Consider the following 18,917-nt stretch of genomic DNA (forward strand, 5'->3'; position numbering starts at 1 on the left):
TTTAATTTTGTTATTTATATTTTGTTTCCTATTTTTTTTACTCTTTGTATAATAATAATAGTCAATGAAATGTTATTTTATATTATTATTGTTTTGACAGTAGTTATATTAATTTGATTATTTTGTTAATTTTATTTGTACTTACCTTAGCTTAATTAATATTATGACTAACTTGTATTTTTTTTAATGAAATAAGGGGGCAAACGAGCAAACGGGTCACCTGATGGAAAGCAACTTCCGTTGCCCATGGACACTCGCAGCATCAGAAGAGCTGCAGGTGCGTTGCCGGTAGGGATGGAAAGGGAACGGAATAAGCGAGGGTAGGGAAGGGAATAGGGTAGGGGATTGGGCCTCCGGTAAACTCACTCACTCGGCGAAACACAGCGCAAGCGCTGTTTCACGCCAGTTTTCTGTGAGGACGTGGTATTTCTCCGGTCGAGCCGGCCCATTCGTGCCGAAGCATGGCTCTCCCACGTATTCTTTGTCACCTATAAAAGTGCATGTATCAGGATAGTAGCTGTAATTGTCTAAAGCATGTACCGCAGGTGTCCTTTTGAATAAATAAATAAATAAAATAGAACTATTATATTGACGACCTCTGTGGCTCAGTGGTGAGCGCGTCGGTAGCTCAAGCCGGGGGTTGCGGGTTCGAATCCCGCCGACGGAACAAAAAGTTTTCAATGTTCCCGGGTCTGGATGTGTATTAAATATATGTATGATATAATAAAAATCTTAAATATATGTATAGTATAAAGTATTAAATATATTTCCGTTGTCTGGTACCTGTAACACAAGTCCTTTAGGTACTTAGCACGGGGCCAGACTGACGTGGTGTGAAGCGTCCATAGATATTATAAAAAAAAAAAACTTATGCGGAACATTATGAATTTACTACACTATGCTTTTAGTAAGTTTAGTATGTAAGCTCGGGTTGTAAGCTTTCAAGCTGCGTTGTCAGTGTCACGGGTCGGCAGCTTTCTGTCAGGTGCGTGTGAAAGTACGAGCTGGACAAGTGAATTTCCAATGTGCAGTCGCCCACATGTAGAAACATCCAACTTATCAGCAAAAGCACTATACAAGTTTTCCATCTGAAGAGTAAGACTAAATAAATAAGTAAAGAAAGGGTGATGACTGGTGAGAACAACAAAGGGGTACGAAGATTTTTGTATGGAGCCTGGCCGACCTGCTGTCCGCTAAATGTTTTTTTTAGCGTAAGTAGGTCGGCCAAAATCTTCATACCCCTTTCACCTATAGCCAGGCAATTAAACAATATCACCACAGATGTCTCGTGGCTTGGACCATACAAGATTGAATTGAGATGCTCTCAAAACATGTTCCCACGCCGCCGACACTTGAGCTGTTATCGAGTTATTCAGTTACATACACACTGTCGGGCTACTGTTTGATTATCTTGTCTGTTTGTCACTTGATATGAATCTGATAGAGCAACGAGGCAAAAAAAAATATATTACAAAAAGATGAGTTTGATATCTAAGTGCTGTATGTGGGACTACTCGTATTGAAGACGTTTATCATATTTTAGTGGAATGTGTTCGGAACGCATCATTTAGAAATAGCTTATCTAATAAGTTTATGTTTAATAGCGTAGGGGGCGTTAATATTGTACTCTCGGAACCTTTGTCTAGTGATGCTATATGTTTGTACAAGTTAGTTAAGTTTGGTTTAGATGTAAGAAATTGTTAAATTGTAATTTTGTGGCCTTACGAGGACGACATGGTCGCCTCTGTTTGTGAACCAAGTCCTTAATAAAGATTTAAAAAAAAAAAGTGCGAATAAGTAAAGAAAAGAAAATGATAGAGCAAGTAGAGAAAATTATTGTGTAAGAGGAAATGTGTATCGAGAATGTCTAACGAGTCAAAATCTGTATATATAAAAATGGATTTCCAATAGTGTCAGTAACGCTATAACTCGATAACGGCTGGACCGATTCTGCTAATTTTAGTCTTAAAAGAATCCTTGAAGTCCGGGCAAGGGTTTAAAGTGACACGATGTTCGCCGGGACAGCTAGTAAAATAAAAATAATATTATAAAGAGTTTCAGAGTGTATTTTTTTTAAAACAAGAGTTTATTAAAAATCATCCACATTTATTAAAAATAAGAGTACCTAAATAGAGTAAATGAGTTAGAGTTTTGACTACAACTGAGCTAATTTTGTTCATGGTGTCACTTGAATCTGTGTCTTAAAAAGGCGTTAATTTTTGTTAATTTCGTTGACAATAAAATATCACAATATGATTTATCTATAGTATTATAATAAACGCAAAAGTGTGTTTGTCTGTCTGTTACCTCTTCACTCCCAAACCTCGGAATCGATTTAGCTGAAATTTTTATGGAGATACTTTGAGTCCCGGAAACGCTAGTAAAGTGGCTTGACAGACACTTAAAAAAAGTTTCAACTTGTAATACACGCTATAACACTGCTTGGATGTTCTATAACTCAAGTAGTTCTATCAGTAAGACGTGTGCAGCTAATGATATTTTATACGTGGGAGAGCTATGCTTCGGCACGAATGGGCCGGCTCGACCGGATAAATACCACGTTCTCACAGAAAACCGGCGTGAAACAGCGCTTGCGCTGTGTTTCGCCGAGTGAGTGAGTTTACCGGAGGCCCAATCCCCTAACCCCTACCCTATTCCCTTCCCTACCCTCAACTATTCCCTTCCCTTCCCTTCCCTACCCTCCTCTATTAACCTATTCACTCTTGCAGCTCTTCTGATGCTGCGAGTGTCCATGGGCGACGGAAGTTGCTTTCCATCAGGTGACCCGTTTGCTCGTTTGCCCCCTTTCATAAAAAAAAAATGTTTGAGCTATATTTTTCATTTCTTGTTCATAGTTTTAAAACTTTATAATAATAATTAGTATATTTATTGCAAAAAGCAGTAATCTTAAATACTTGCCGCATTGTAAGAAAATTCTTACAGACTGATGATGAAGCTACTACTCTACATACATCTCAATCAAACCTATATACTCATACATCATACAATATGTTAGAAACCGATCATACCAACCCTCAGCATCATACCAACAGCTAAACACAAATTACTTACCTGGTGTGTACTTGGCTTCGGCCCGTACATATCAGTTTACCGGTAAAATCCGAGAAAATCAAAATAAAATATAAGAATAATAATAATAATATCTATCATGGACGCTTCACACCACGTCAGTCTGGCACCGTGCACCTGAAGGACTTGTGTTACGGGTACCAGATAACGGAAATATATTTAATACTTTAATATTTATACTATACGTATATTTAAGATTTTTATTTGACGGTACACATATTTAATACACATCCATGACCCAGGAACTTTGAAAACTTTTTGTTCCGTCGGCGGGATTCGAACCCGCGACCCCCGGCTTGAGCTACCAACAGCCCACCAACTGAGCCACAGAGGTCGTCGTTTTAAAACTTTGCGCGTGCTTAGACTTAAAATTTATAATTTAACCTCAGGAATATTTAAAAAGTATGTTAATCGCTATCATTACGCCTTTAAGTCTTACCGCCCGTAGTTTGAGGAATTTTATCAAATCTTTATTATACATAATTGCTAGGTTTTTGCTCAGGGCTACCAGTTAGGGCTTAGGAGTCTTAGGACTTATAGGGCTTATCTTGAATAAGAGAGTAATGTTGCTTATCTTTAAAGCTCTGTGTTCCACTGTGGTCTATGTTCCTTTCGAGTATTTATACTCTTTTCACATAATTTTGATCTTTATATAAACAATGCTCAGTAAAAGCAAAAATGTAACCATTTTAAAAACTTAAAACTGCTCTATAAAGAAACGCTATTTTACACTATTTTGAAGAACTTTCAAAGTTTTGTTTATATTACGAATAAACTGAATTAAAACAGAGAAGCGAAAACTTTAAATGCCAGTTATAAAACTAATATTCTTACTACTTATATATAAAATTCTCGTGTCATAATGTTAGGCCGCGTACTCCTCCGAAACGGCTTTACTGATTTTAATCAAATATATGCATATTCAGTGGATCTGAGAATCGGCCTCTGGGTACTTATATTATAGTACCCAGATATATATATTGGGTATATATATTGATAAGTGCATTTTGTTGAATAAATAATAGTAAATTATTACAACTCGAGACTGACGTAGACCATTGTTTGTGCGACGGGATAGCGATGAACGTTGCCATGGTGACATACTTATTTAGTCACTTCAATAAAATATGGGCGAAATACTTTATATGGCAAAGAAACGTTTGCCGGGACAGCTAGTATTTGTATCAAAACACTTCAAGTATCAAAATAAATGCTTTTAGGTCGCGCATAACTTTCTAGACCTAGCCTAACCTACGCCTAAATATTGGGCTCTAAACTTTGCATAAATTATTAAAATCGAGTGTATATTGTAGTTTACCTTTAAAAGATAATGTTATTTACTGATAAGGAGCAGGAATTTTTGAAAGTCCGAAGCTTGTTAGGCGAATAACTGTGAATTATAGATAAAGGCTTGTGATTAGAATTGAAATCTGTTTCAAAAGTTGCATTTGTTTATACGTGGGAGAGCCATGCTTCGGCACGAATGGGCCGGCTCGACCGGAGAAATACCACGTTCTCACAGAAAACCGGCGTGAAACAGCGCTTGCGCTGTGTTTCGCCGAGTGAGTGAGTTTACCGGAGGCCCAATCCCCTACCTTATTCCCTTCCCTACCCTCCCCTATTTCCTTCCCTACCCTCCCCTATTACCCTATTCCCTCTTAAAAGGCCGGCAACGCACCTGCAGCTCTTCTGATGCTGCGAGTGTCCATGGGCGACGGAAGTTGCTTTCCATCAGGTGACATTTGGTCGTTTGCCCCCTTATTTCATAAAAGTTACTTTTCGAAGGTTTTGGCGCGATGATAATGATAATAACTTTTATTATATTATTTATACAAGAAAAATATATTTTTAATGAGAAGAATAGGATTTTTTATGTGGAGCAGCAACAGCGTAGGCAGCAAACGAAAAGTTTTGTTCGACGTTTGACAACGTTTCTATCAAAGACCTCTAAAGTCTCCTATATTTTCTTATGTCAATGGCAGAGTAGACAGAATGATATGGTTTCTATACAGCAAACGAAAAGTTTAGATAATATTATGACGTGTGCAAAATGTCGAACTTTAGTCGGACTATTTGCTGTTTGTGCTATAGCGCCATCTGCTCTGATGGTACTCTGTGCGTACTGTGTAGTATTCCATTCCCAGCTATATTGTTTTTATCACGTTGATATTTACTTGTTATACCTAGATTAGCATAGTAACATTGTCAACGTCAATCGCCCAAGAACCGCCTCACCCTTGACATTCGTTTGACAGTCCGATGACAGATCCGAAACTCCCTCGGGTTGGCTTATAAAATGTCAAGACATTTTAATTACCAGCTGTTGCCACATTTATAAAGTTCGTTCAGACATATTTTGCCCCTGAGAGGACCATTTGTCGACAACCACAGAAACCTCTAAGTCTAGACTCGAGAACTAGATAAGAGTCTGATCCTTACTGTAAATGTGAAAGTGTGTATATCTGTCTATCTCTTCCCTGTTCCCTTTTCACGCTTAAATACCTTTCATGATACTTTGAGAGAAGGTTAAGAAAAATGTTGGTACGATTCTCGCGCGATTTCAGTGCAACGGAGTCGCGGGTCTTATCTAGTAGGTCGCTTACGAGTTACGACAATATTTGGGTTGAAAATTCATTAAACTGGATCGGACTAGTTCGAATATGGAACTACAGTAAAGCTGTATTTTTTTTTTTATGAACTAAGGGGGCAAACGAGCAAACGGGTCACCTGGTGGAAAGCAACTTCCGTCGCCCATGGACACTCGCAGCATCAGAAGAGCTGCAGGTGCGTTGCCGGCCTTTTAAGAGGGAATAGGGTAATAGGGGAAGGTAGGGATGGAAAGGGAACGGAATAAGGGAGGGTAGGGAAGGGAATAGGGTAGGGGATTGGGCCTCCGGTAAACTTACTCACTCGGCGAAACAGAGCGCAAGTGCTGTTTCACGCCGGTTTTCTGTGAGAGCGTGGTATTTATCCGGTCGAGCCGACCTATTCGTGCCGAAGCATGGCTCTCCCACGTATATAATGCTAAGTACTCACATACGGTTTTGCTCGATAGTTTTACTCCACATCGAGTAATAATTACTGTGTGGACCGCAAAACTGACAGCTCGAAGGTTCGCATCGAGCTCGCATGACATAAAAATAGCAAAATCGCGGTAAAATCATCTCTAAATTGATTATTATATCCTCGAACACATAATTAACTTTTTATTATGGCTCATTGAGTGTGATCACCTCTGATCACGGGCGATCACGAGTGATGATCATAATGATCACGATCATGCGAATTATGCAATGGTGTTAACATCGTTGTGATCGGGTGCAAAAACGAAAGTGGCTTTCATCTAATATGTGCTGTTGTTGTGATTAGTTCCGATTATCGATTATATTGTACAGTTGCCAACGTGTAGATTGCAATATATTGCAGCCTCTACACGATGGCCACGCGTATACGAATGTGAAGAGGGACATATTTGTCTAACACTGCCTATAATATTGTTAAACTATATCGCAATCATTGCCCTATGAAAAAAAGCCTTTACGAAGAATATTGTGAATTGTTGGGTCTATTCTCTACATTTTGTCTTATGTGCTGTGTATAAAATTAGCACAGTAATATTGCATATTATGTGCACCTAAAGTTCGTAAAAATCAAATAAAACTAAACATATTCTGTGGCGACTGTACTGATCTAATGCACAAACAATAATATCTAGGCTTAGGTACAAAACTAAAGTACTTTCACCATCATCATCATCAGTCTACAAGCAACTTCTTTACATGGTAACAATGTTTAAAGCCTAAAAACAATTCGCTACATTTCTTTATAGTTTTGTCTGACTTTTACAAACTTTGTTTTCGGGAGAGCACAAGTAATATTTTCACATTCATCTTGAATTTTACAACTCTACGTAAAGACTGAAAGCTGATATTAAAGAATCTAAAGAATTTAAGGTCATTTACTTTATAATCGTCTAAGAGGAAAACTCTAGTGTTTACACACCTAAAAGAGTAACACGTAATAGTAGTGTTCTCCAAAAATGGTAACACTACATTCTAAGATTCGGAGTGCTAGGAATTAGGATCGTAGGTTTTTGTCGCATCCACATTCTAGTATCTGTGTGAAGGCTAGACTAGATCCGGTGTAATTAGACTAATTTTAATCTTATTTTGTGTTAGGGCTGTCTACTAAAACATTTCCCAATATATGAATATCTAAAAATATAGTCTAGGTTAACTACAATATGTTTTCAGTTTTCCGCAAACTCCTTGGACCAAATTGCATTTCTCGCGTGGGAACCGTAATATTATGTGTTTTTGATATAAAAACTATAAACTGTTTCTTCCCGAGCCTAATACCACACCTTTCATCAAATAAAGGTGTTTAATTTCCTGGATTGACTTTATGAAAAGTTTTGCAATTTGTAATATTTAATTATTAGTTTTTGAAATTGAAAGTATCATAACGGTTCTGTATAAAACTCTTCTTTAGGTTAATACTTCATAAATCATAACTCTAACTGTGTACCTAAAATGGACATGTTTTTCTGACTTCAGTCTTCTTTAAATACGAAATCATAATATTAATATAGTTTTGTATTTTTTGCTTTCTGTGTGAGGAAACCCTAATCTACCATCAGATATTCCCGCCAAACACTTATGATAATGTCGCGAGATGTTTTGCCGCGGATTGTCCCTGCGAAAATTGAGCGATTTATGGTCATGGGAATTTGCTTATGGCTTATTTTTACTGAGTGTGTGGCCTTACTCGTGTGTGTATTATGTAAAAGTCCGACGAGATCTTTATATCATCGGATTACTATGTGTTCTTGATAGGCGATATTCAGTTTATCATAACAACATTCAATAGCCTTTTTCTATCAGCAGACCTCATTTTTCCAACGCGCAACGCCCAGCCCTTTATCTGAATACTATGCCTTTTCTTTAATTATTCAGGACATATTAAATTGTCTTGCGTTGTTGTTAATATGATGATAAGTTACTCTCAAAGTACTTTCCCGGACCCCAAGGTATGTCAATAATAATTCTCCATACCTATCCAAACGTGTTTACTTACCTGTTTTGTTTCGCATGAGGAAACGCCTACGATAATATTATAGCAACTAGAAATTAGCAAACGCCTGCCTTAAAATTTTAGCAACCGATGAATAGCTTCTCAACTCCATTTTCCATTTCCAGGAGGAGCTGGATCTGACGGCTGTGAACAAGGCGGCCATGATGGATCTGCCGGCTGTCAAGAAGTGGCAAATCTACTGCAGCCGCCGCCCGCCGCCGGGGCAGGCGCCCCCGCTTGCCACCGCGCCACAGGTGGAGGACTACATCAAGGCGCTAAATGAGATCGCTGATGTGAGTAGAAATTATATAGATTCTGTCTCTATATCTCTACCCTCTGGGGTAGAGAGATAGAGAGAGAGAGAAAAACGAATTGCGTAATATTATTGCCCGGGCGCGCACTAGCGGCCAAGCCGCGGCCTGGGATAGATACCTTAGTATGAAACCGCCATAGAAATTTTATTGTCAATATCACGCTTCAATAAAATTGAAACGTGATATTGACAATAAAATTGCTCGTCTAGGGGTCGGCTTATATCTAAAGGCATTTATTAAGTTAGATATTTTCCTTATAAAGTTGGTATGTCTAATAGACTCTTTAGCCTATGATTTAGGCCAAAGACTTTCAGGCTTCGCCTTATAGTTCTTGGCCCAATGTTAAAAATCTTACCTTCCCGAGAGATAGCATGATATGCCAAAGACTGGCGCAATTGGACATAGTGTAGTATCTATGTGTTTTAAAATCGCTGAATATACTTTTTCTAGTTCTAGAAAGAAATATGCGAGTAGGATTATCAGAGCAGTCCGTCTGCTAAGCTAAGTCTAAACATGAATGCGAAGTAATCTGGCTACAGCCTACATATTTTAGCAGTTTACTCAATCCCTATCTTATTACGTTCCAGGCTTTTGCATCATCGGACTCCACATCCCCGGTGGAGGCGTGTGCCCTAGTAGACGGACTGAAGACAGCTCTTCGGACGCGGGCGCATAGCTTCGTCCTCCGGTTCATCAAGCAGGGAGGACTGACCAGCATACTGGAGGTGTTGCAGAGGGCGTCGCGAGATGATGCGACCACACGGCATAACCTGATAGCTGCTATCAAGGCGCTTATGAATAACTCGGTATGTTCGTGTTGGTGTGATTTCTTGTAATTGGCATAGGGGATCACAATGAAGAGCTTAACTTGGATTTAAGTTCATCCGATTGCGATGCACGCTGCATGGCTGTTGCTTGCCTACCAAAAACAACGCGGTAAGATTCCAAATTTGAAACGACCGGCAATTGTAACCCTGCATGAAATGCGAGCAGATAATAATCTGATTGATGGTCAGCGATTGTCGTCGCCTGAATAGATGAACAGTCGCAACACCAGTGGGGTTACTCTTGTAAATCGCCGCTCCGCTTATTGAGTTCCTGGTTCTTGTATTCATGTAAGTCTTGTGTGAATCTACCTTCGGCCTTCAGTAACTTTACTGATTGAGCGAAACACTACAACTTGCAAGATGGTTTTTCGAATAATAGATATCTTCTCAGGTCTAATTCAAATATTTATGTATTCCAGACGGGTCGAGCTCACGTCCTAGCGCACCCAACCAGCATCGACCTTATAGCGCAGTCCCTGGACACCGAAAACGTTAAAACCAAGGTCGCAGCGCTCGAGATCTTGGGTGCTGTGTGCCTGGTACCAGGAGGGCATAAAAAGGTACGAATTTAATGATTTGGGTAGTAAAGAGAATAGTAATTAAAAAGCGAAATATATGTCACATTCTTAGGTGTGGCTTTTGCAGGTAGGTTGTAGGAAAGTATAAAAAGCTTGAATGGGAAGGTAATGAAGCGCATAGTTGTATGACAAGTTATATGTAGGTAACCTAGGACATCAGTTGAAGCCTGAAGGTAGAGTGCGAACTGAAAACTGTTTAGACCAGACGAGTTTAAAACCTCTGATGGCAGAGAGGGTGTCAAAAAGAGTAAATGAATGTTTTCTTATCCGATAGGAACTAAATACATAATTTAGTGATAAAAGGGCCCAGACAGCATATTTCTTACGATCTTTCTGAAAGCTTTTTTTATTAACCTAAAATACTTCTCTAGGTGCTTGAAGCGATGATCCACTATCAAAAGTACGCGGGCGAGCGTGCTCGCTTCCAAGGCATCGTCAACGAATTAGACCGCGGCACGGGCGCGTCACGTGATGACCTTGGGCTGAAGACCGCCATCTTGTCGTTCGTCAACGCCGTGCTCAGCTACGGGCCGGGGGAGGAGAGCCTGGAGTTCCGCCTGCATCTGCGGTACGAGCTGCTCATGTTGGGGATACAGCCTGGTAAGTAGAAGCTTTTAACACGGTAGGCGTAGTCACGTGACGATCTTGTGATAGGCAGCCATCTCGTGGCCTTCTTGTTATACGTCATCCGCTATCTTGTGTTTTACAAAAAGTCAAATAGGCGCATTTTAATTCATCCATTATGTGCGAATAGCGTGTGCTAAATATTTATTTACTATTTTGTAGCAATTGTCTAATTCGAACATGGCATAATTTCAGTGATTGAGAAGCTCCGCAAATACGAGAACGAGACGCTGGACCGGCACATCGAGTTCTTCGAGATGGTGCGGAACGAGGATGAGCGGGAGCTGGCGCGGCGCTTCGACAAGCAGCACGTCGACACCAAGAGCGCGGCCGCCATGTTCGAGCTGCTGCGGCGGCGCGCGAGCCACACCGCCGCCTACCCGCACCTGCTGTCCTTGCTGCGACATCTGCTGCTGCTGCCGCGTGAGTAGTGTATTAGATGTAGTCGTCACAGTGACGTGACAGCGCGACCGTCACAGAGCGACCGTCATGTTGCCCCACCGTGTGTCGTCACAGAGTGGCCGCCATGTTGCCGCATCATGTGACGTCACTAAACTAGTAAACTTTTTGGGGACGAGGTATAAGATAGACAGCAAACGACGTTCATAAACTACACAATGTGGCTTCAGGTAACTGCAGAGTTTTGGTAGAGTTGAAGTACAGATGTTGTTCAACAACATCTGTACTGTAGAATAAGAATATAAGAGTTTTACTCTTGTATGTAGAATAAGAATATAAGAGTTTTACTCTTGTATGTAGAATAAGAATATAAGAGTTTTACTCTTTTATTCTTCTTCTTCTTAAACCTTATAATCTGTTCGTAAAAGCTTAATATTCTTGTTTCCATTTCACAGTGGAGTACAGTCCGCACGCGCAGCATTGGCTACTACTGGACCGCATCGTGCAGCAGATCGTGTTGCAGCAGCCCTCCCGTGCCGGGAGTGAAAAGGATAGCGACAGCACGTCTATAGACCAAGGAAAGGTATGGATGGTGTAATTAAACTTCTTGTATTTAGTTATGGCTACAGTCCGGTCGCAGAGGAGGTAGAAATTTATGGATAAATATCATAGACTATTAGTCTACTTTAGTCGCGAGTATTGCTGTTTAATTTACTTTCTTTCGCGCATGACTATATAATTTCTGTCTGGTTTTTGCATGAGCGGTGGGACGAATTTCTACTTACCCCCTGAGTTCAGTGTTTATAGTATAAAATATTAAAGCATGATATATTTAATCTTTTGCGTTCGTTATTTACAGGTTTACGATCCCGACGACGCGCCTTTAGAGATTAACGTTGGCGAAATTGTCCATCTGCTAGCCAAGGAAGAAGAATTAGTTGCAGCCAGAAATAAAGCAGAGAATTTGGAGAAGGAAAATGTTGACTTAGCCACCGAACTCGCGAAGAAGGTAAAAATATTTTATGATTATGATCATTTAATATCGTACAAACGTGATTCAACGCGTCATAATAATGTCATATGCCATTTAAAACAATAATAATATGTCACAATTCGTTTACAATAATAATAGTAACGTAATTTCATACCTTCATATGCTATTTACAATAATAATATGTCATATAATATGCCGTTTACGAAAACGATATGCCATATGCCACATCACTCGACAGGTGTTGGCGATCGCATGTTGCTTTACGCGAGGTGCAATGGTCTTAATCAATCAGCACCATCTTAATTTAAGATCAAATACTTATTAATAAAATAATGAAAGGAGAGCATAACTCGTAATACATTATTAATTTTATACTTAGTTTTTTTTTCTTTTACTAAAAATAATACACATCGGTATAAACTATACAACTTATAAGAAAAATTTATACACGAATGCGTCTGATATGACGCAAACCTTGACGCAATGCATGCGCAGTACACAAATACACCACTATCATATCAAATGACATGCCCAGTAGGCTGCGTTTCCACCAGAGATGTGTTGCGAGGAATGTGTTTTTGAGGGCCAATAGAATCGCTTCATTGACGTGAGCTTGCCGTCACCTCGCTCAGCGCAGCGATTCTATTGGATCTTAAAAACACATTCCTTGCAACAGCTCTCTGGTGGAAACGCAGCCGTAGGCTAGGGCGTGTCAAATACATAATATACGAACCACCTACATACATAACATACTCGAAAAACATTTACCTCAGTCGGGTAACGACAACTCACGACTCACGACTCACGACTAATAACATGTCACTCCGCTTTCATATTGTAACATGGCGCATGTGGTACTAACAGGAGAAGCAGGTGGACCAGCAGAGCCAAGAGAGGGAGGAGCTAGAGGGCGTGGTCTCGCGGCTGAAAGAGAGGCTCGAGAGGGAGACGGCTGCGCACATGGAGTGCTCGGAGCGGGCGCGCGCCGCCGCGTGTAGAGTCACGCACCTGGAGCAGCAGGTGAGATGCGGGAGATTGGCGTGAAATTCTAGGGGATTATAGGAAAGTAGAAGTAGGTGAGATGCGTGAGATTCTAGGAGCAGGTGAGATGTGCGAGATTCTAGGAGTAAAAAAAAAAAAAAAAGGTGATATTGAAGTGAGATTGTAGGAGTATGTGAGATTGGGGTGAGATTCTTAGTTGAGATTATAGCAAGTAGATCAGCAGAGCTAAGAGAGGGATGAGCTAGAGGGCGTGGTCCCGCGGCTGAAAGAGAGGCTCGAGAGGGAGACGGCTGCGCACATGGAGTGCTCGGAGCGGGCGCGCGCCGCCGAGTGTAGAGTCACGCACTTGGAGCAGCAGGTGAGATGCGGGAGATTGGTCGGAGATTGGCGTGAGATAGATAGGGGAATATAGGAGATTGTAGAAGTAGGTGAGATTGTAGGATCGGGTATAAGGCAAGGTCTTTGGGAAATTGTCGACTCAGGTAAGGTTTATGTGAGATTGTAGGAATATTATATTATGTCAAAAGTGAGATTGAAGTTTTTAAGCTATAGAATGTAAACGTATAGGCTTTAGTCATTTCTACACTCTTAAATGTTTTTACACATTGGAAAATTTGTATGAACTTGCTGTCTTTATCTGTCAGGCAACGTTTTAAAACATATTCGACCAAGATGCTTTCTATTAGGTTAATTTTTTTAAAGTGTGATAAAGAAAACACTGGGAACTTGTTTTATAGCATAATGTATTTATGTTTACAGCTCACACAAGAAAGAGTGGAACGATCTCGGTTTGAGAAACTTGTGAGCGAAGGCAGCATACCCGATGACGCTAAGGTAAATAAATTTCATTATTATAAATTAATAAGTGCTTAAAATTTTGAAATAAGGTTTGTGAAACATCCAGACAGATTTGACTATCAGACACCATTTCACGTCACGTATTAAAATGGGTTATACTGTACTCGGCGAAACATGGCGGTAGCGGCCATTGACTCCCTGTCAAAAACTTGGCATTTTCTATATAAACCGTGATTGACAATGGAGTGTCAGATGTTGTCAATCGTGGCTTTGTATGTTGACAAGTTTTTGACAGGGAGTTAATGACCACTACCGCCATGTTTCGCCGAGTATAGTATATGTTTCATATGACATGTAAATTATTAAACGACAGAAACAAAACTCATCTCCTCTCACATCCACAGGTCAGCAACCTCAAGAGCGTGATCGAGACGTGCAGTGCTCCGCCCCCGCCGCCACCCCCTGCGCCGCTCGCCCCGCCCCCCGCGCCGTTACCGCCCCCCGCACCGCTAGCACCCGCCCCCCCACTCGCCCCAGCCCCACCCAGACCCAAAAAGAACGTCCCTAGCCCCGGCAATCCCCTGAAGAGCTTCAACTGGAGTAAGCTACCTGATGCGAAGTTACATGGCACTATATGGCAGGAGTTGGACGATACGAAACTGTATAACGCGATAGATCTGCATTCGATTGATAAGATGTTTTGCGCGTACCAGAAGAATGGTGTTCAGGTGAGGAATTAAAGTCAGTAAAAAGATAAAGTTAGCTTCAGTTTCTATGACATGGATTTTTTATGGCATTAGTCGCATGAAATTGTAAATTAAAATTTGCGAATCAGGAAAATTTATGCTTAAGAGCGCTCCTGACTCAAAAAGCAAACATCGTCCTTCTCTCTTCACACTCACGACCGTCTTTCATGTGCCAGGTGAAAAAGGACGACGCGGAATCATCGCCAAGTTAGTTTTACTTGAATAAATGACGAACTATAATGATTATGAAAAAAGTGTTTTGAGCAAATTTAGGTTTTATCAATGCCTTTTTAGATATTAAAAATATTAAAGAAAAGACAGCAAACTTCGAAGATCCAAGCAAAAATGTTTCTAAAACAAGGTTTTTTGTAAAAAAGAAACTATCGAGCATTTTTTCAGTAATCGTGTTATCGTCTTGAGCATTTAATCTTCATGAACTGAAGTTATTTGTGTCAAAAAATCAGTTTTCTAGACCTTACAGATTTTGAGATCTAGGTTTAGGTATGTAGTCAAGTTAGGGTCAGGTGCGCTCTTAACTCGCACTATTAAACGACTCTGTGTAATTTTGGAAGTTTATTTACAAACTTCATCCTTTAAGAAGAGTTTAAAAGCTATTTCTTTACTCTTCTAGAACGAAGGCTCAGTAGAGGACTTGAGGCAGTTGGGTTCGAAGCCACGTACGAAGATCCTGTCTGTGATAGACGGAAGGCGCGCGCAGAACTGCACCATTCTGCTGTCCAAACTCAAGATGACTGATGAGGAGATTTGCAGGTGAACATGCTAGCTGTATTTTGTTTTATTTCCAAGGAACATTAAATTTGATATAGAGTGAATATGCAGCATATTTTGACAGTGATATTGCGCAATCTGCAATGTCACGTGATATCTGTACTGTCAAATGCCTGACAGTCTGTCAAAAATGTATACAACATTTTTGACAGGCAAATGTCAGCGTACGCGCGGCAGCCATAGATAATATTAAGAAATTTTAAGTCTCCAGAGGTTTAAATAGTTATCACACGTTTAAAGTATTCAGATAGTTGTTATTTCCCGAACAATATATTTATTATTAATGATCGCACATTTGTCCGCACCGTACGTCCGTCGACGTCACGAAATGCTGAGCGTACGGTACGCATGAATGTGTCCGTACGCGCCGCATTACGTAACGTCATGTCATACAACAAATTCTAAAACGCGGCGCGTGCGACCAGCTTAAGACTGACATGTATGATGTTACTTTTTTTCTTATAAAAAAGGCTGTTAATTTGCTGACGAAAATCTGTCACGTTCCAGAGCGATTCTCCGCATGGACAGCGCGGAACAGCTCCCCATCGACATGGTGGAGCAGCTGCTGAAGTTCACGCCGAGCGCCGAGGAGGCCGCGCTGCTGGAGGAGCATCAGGACGAGCTGGACAGCATGGCGCGCGCCGACCGCTTCCTCTACGAGATCTCCAAGTGAGTGACACTGTGTGGTGGAACAGCTGCTCAGACCTCAGTTCACGCCGAGCGCCGAGGAGAGTGACAAAGATGGGGTAAAACTAAAGGCGTTAAGGGGTGAATGTCTTGCCATTGACATAATAGACATAATGACCTGTCTACTCTGCCATTGACGCGCTTTTTCGCAGTAATTGCCAGCGTCGCATCGGTGTACTTACAATTAAACAGTGTAAAAAAAAAAAACAGTTTTATTGTGAATACTGGATACATTTATTTAATAAATGATTTCTCATTTCAGGATCCCGCACTACAGCGCGCGCGTGCGCACGCTGCTGTTCAAAAAGCGGTGGGGCCTGGCGGTGGGAGAGGCGCGCGCGCGGGCTGGTGTCGTGCTGCGTGCGGCGCGCGACGTGCCCCGCTCGCGCCGCCTGCGCGCGCTGCTCGAGATCGTGCTCGCGCTCGGCAACTACATGAACCGGTGAGTGTATACTGTAGTGTGGGGCCCGCTGTACTGTCACAAGCGGTGGGGTCTGGCGGCGGTGGAGGCGTGCGAGAAAAACAACAATTATAGTTATAAACTTACGTTTTTTATTTGTACATACAAAGATATTGCTACTTACAAGCACTAAGTGATCGTTGTATGTTTCCAGCGGCGCTCGCGGCAACGCATCCGGGTTCAGACTGTCGTCGCTGAACAAGCTGGCGGACACCAAGTCCAGCGTCAACCGCAACACCACCCTGCTGCACTTCCTCGTCGAGCTGCTCGAGACACAGGTACAGATAATAAGAAATTTGGTGAGGCTTCCAGGAGATCTTTTAACGTAAAGACCGCATTAAGCGACACAGGCTGAAGTCTCGCAATCAGCGGGCAGCGGACGGGAGCTTGTGACAATGTATAGATTTATATGGACAGGCCCCGAAGCGGTGCGCGGCGTACTAGACGGCTTATCCATATAAATCTATACATTGTCACGCGCGGCGCCGAACCGCCCTGCTGCCAGCTGGTTTCGAGACTTCAGCCTGAAGGACACAACGCGACTATATTATAATTTAGACGACGTTATCTTTTAAACATTAGATTAATGTAACTCTCTCTCAGTTCAAGGACGTGCTACTATTGGAGGAGGATCTACCCCACGTGCGCGCCGCCGCCAAGGTGTGCGTAGAACAACTCGAGAAGGACGTCACCGCGCTCAGGACGGGGCTCAGAGAGGTGAGTTTGAGGGGTTTTTTTGTAACTGTAATGTATTGGGAAATCGAAGAGTTGGCGTCTAGAACTGCAAAGTATGCAAGTAAATTTGATCTGCATGAACTTTGTTGCTACTTGCTCATGATCACAACTTTGACGTTTGAACTTTTTAAAACACAACTTTAAAAGTGGTTAGTTAGGTGCCCGACGTTTACATTTTTTAAATTGACTTATAAGTTTAAACGTCAAAGTTGCGACCATAATCAATAGAGTTCATGTTCAGCCAATTTTAATAATGGAAGACGTAAGTGGAAGAACAATATAATATTATGTAACATTTTGTGAAATACGGACATTTACTAATTTTTTTCCATATAATTTGAACATACCTTGTAACTTATCTAATTGATCACCTGGCTAATTTAACTTGCTATACTTACATAAAAATTAAAATGCGCATATTGTTTATATCAAATCATTTTTCCGGTCTTAGCGTTCATTTATTTAGGTCTAAGCCTTCAATTATGCAAAAAAACTGCATTTTTTTCTTTTTACTGTTACTTATCGTGTTATTTCACTCACGTCTTCAATTAAGGGCCAGATTTAACACGATGCATTGTGTTTATATTAAGGTGGCCCGCGAGTTGGAGTACCACGCGCAGCTGCCGGCGCCGCCGCCGGGCGACGCGTTCGTGCCGGTGATGAGGGACTTCCACGCGCACGCCGTCTGCTCCTTCACGCAGCTCGAGGACCTGTTCCAGGTGAGAGAGAGAGATTTGAGAGAGAGGGAGAGGGGAGAGGGAGAAAGAGTATAGATTCTTGCTCACTCTCCCTCAAACATTTTTTGGAAGTTTGAAAGTTCTAAGTGTGAGAGAGGAGGATTTCTAGAGAGAAGGAGGGATAGTTTGTGAAAGGAGGGCATGTTTGAGAGAGGAGAGAGAGGACTCCTTTCCTCTCTCTCCTCTCTCAAACATGCCCTCCAGTTTTAGCGAGGACACAGAATAAGAGGGGGAGAGAAGAGAAAGAGTTTGAGAGAGAGAGGGGTGTTGAGAAAAAGAAGGGAAAGATTTAGAGCCTATGTTAAAAGGCTGCAGATGACATTTTATGCGTCTTCGTCTACAGGAGGATGGGCTTGAAATAACCAAAACTAACAACGTAATTCCGCTAGATAGCTATTCCCAGATGAATGACGATTTCTCTAATGGAGGCCATACACACTTGACGAGAGCCTCTCACCGAGATCCTCCATGCCTGTTCCGAGACGAGGACAGGAGCGCCCTTTACACATTCGCGCTCGGCCTGTCTCGACGAGTGTGTACAGCCGCCATTGAACTTTGAACGTGTTCTCCCAGGACATGAAAAGCCGTCTGGAGGCGTGCGCACACACATTCGGCGAGGACCCGAGTGCATCCCCGGAATTGTTGTTCGGCGCGCTCGACCAGTTTCTCGCGCAGCTGGCTGAGGCCCGCGCCGAGGTGGATGCCGCAAGACGCCGACGAGATGAGGAGGAGAAGCGCACGCGTCATGAGCAGGAGGTACGTACACACGTGTAGGTTCACGCTCACATACAAGCGTACACTTTTTTTTTTTTTTTTTTTTAAAGAAGGCAGGTCACTGTAGCCCTGACGTCACTGCGACCCATGAGGATCTATTGTGACTCCTTCGCACTAGAGTATCATCCCCAACCCTATACTGCTCATAAATTGAACGATATGGTTGGGGTTGGTGCCACGAATTTCCTCTGTGGACGAGTATTCGTGGCGACCAAGGTGCCTGTTCCTGCTCTGTAGTAGAGCAGGACAGTCGAGGAGAAGGTGAATAGGTGTTTCATCCTCCTCCTCAC

The 18,917-nt window shown here is 41.7% G+C and overlaps 1 protein-coding gene across 5 annotated transcripts in view; it reads left to right on the top strand.

Annotated features, from left to right (window-relative positions):
* LOC121734958 (disheveled-associated activator of morphogenesis 1) overlaps window positions 1-18,917 on the top strand; it is a 78,840-nt gene that overhangs the window by 57,078 nt on the left and 2,845 nt on the right. For 3 of the 5 annotated variants that reach the window (XM_042125607.1, XM_042125608.1, XM_042125611.1), the window contains 17 exons: window positions 8,289-8,456; window positions 9,065-9,283; window positions 9,724-9,864; window positions 10,254-10,482; window positions 10,702-10,929; window positions 11,361-11,488; window positions 11,765-11,914; window positions 12,764-12,919; window positions 13,661-13,735; window positions 14,104-14,427; window positions 15,077-15,216; window positions 15,742-15,903; window positions 16,184-16,363; window positions 16,536-16,659; window positions 16,985-17,098; window positions 17,707-17,835; window positions 18,427-18,609. In XM_042125607.1, coding sequence (XP_041981541.1) covers window positions 8,289-8,456; window positions 9,065-9,283; window positions 9,724-9,864; window positions 10,254-10,482; window positions 10,702-10,929; window positions 11,361-11,488; window positions 11,765-11,914; window positions 12,764-12,919; window positions 13,661-13,735; window positions 14,104-14,427; window positions 15,077-15,216; window positions 15,742-15,903; window positions 16,184-16,363; window positions 16,536-16,659; window positions 16,985-17,098; window positions 17,707-17,835; window positions 18,427-18,609 — 2,850 coding nt within the window. The remainder of the gene's footprint in view (window positions 1-8,288; window positions 8,457-9,064; window positions 9,284-9,723; window positions 9,865-10,253; window positions 10,483-10,701; window positions 10,930-11,360; window positions 11,489-11,764; window positions 11,915-12,763; window positions 12,920-13,660; window positions 13,736-14,103; window positions 14,428-15,076; window positions 15,217-15,741; window positions 15,904-16,183; window positions 16,364-16,535; window positions 16,660-16,984; window positions 17,099-17,706; window positions 17,836-18,426; window positions 18,610-18,917) is intronic. The other 2 variants (XM_042125609.1, XM_042125610.1) reach the window with 2 other exon arrangements.

Source organism: Aricia agestis, chromosome 16 (genome assembly GCF_905147365.1).
Source record: "Aricia agestis chromosome 16, ilAriAges1.1, whole genome shotgun sequence".
NCBI classification, from domain to species: domain Eukaryota; kingdom Metazoa; phylum Arthropoda; class Insecta; order Lepidoptera; family Lycaenidae; genus Aricia; species Aricia agestis.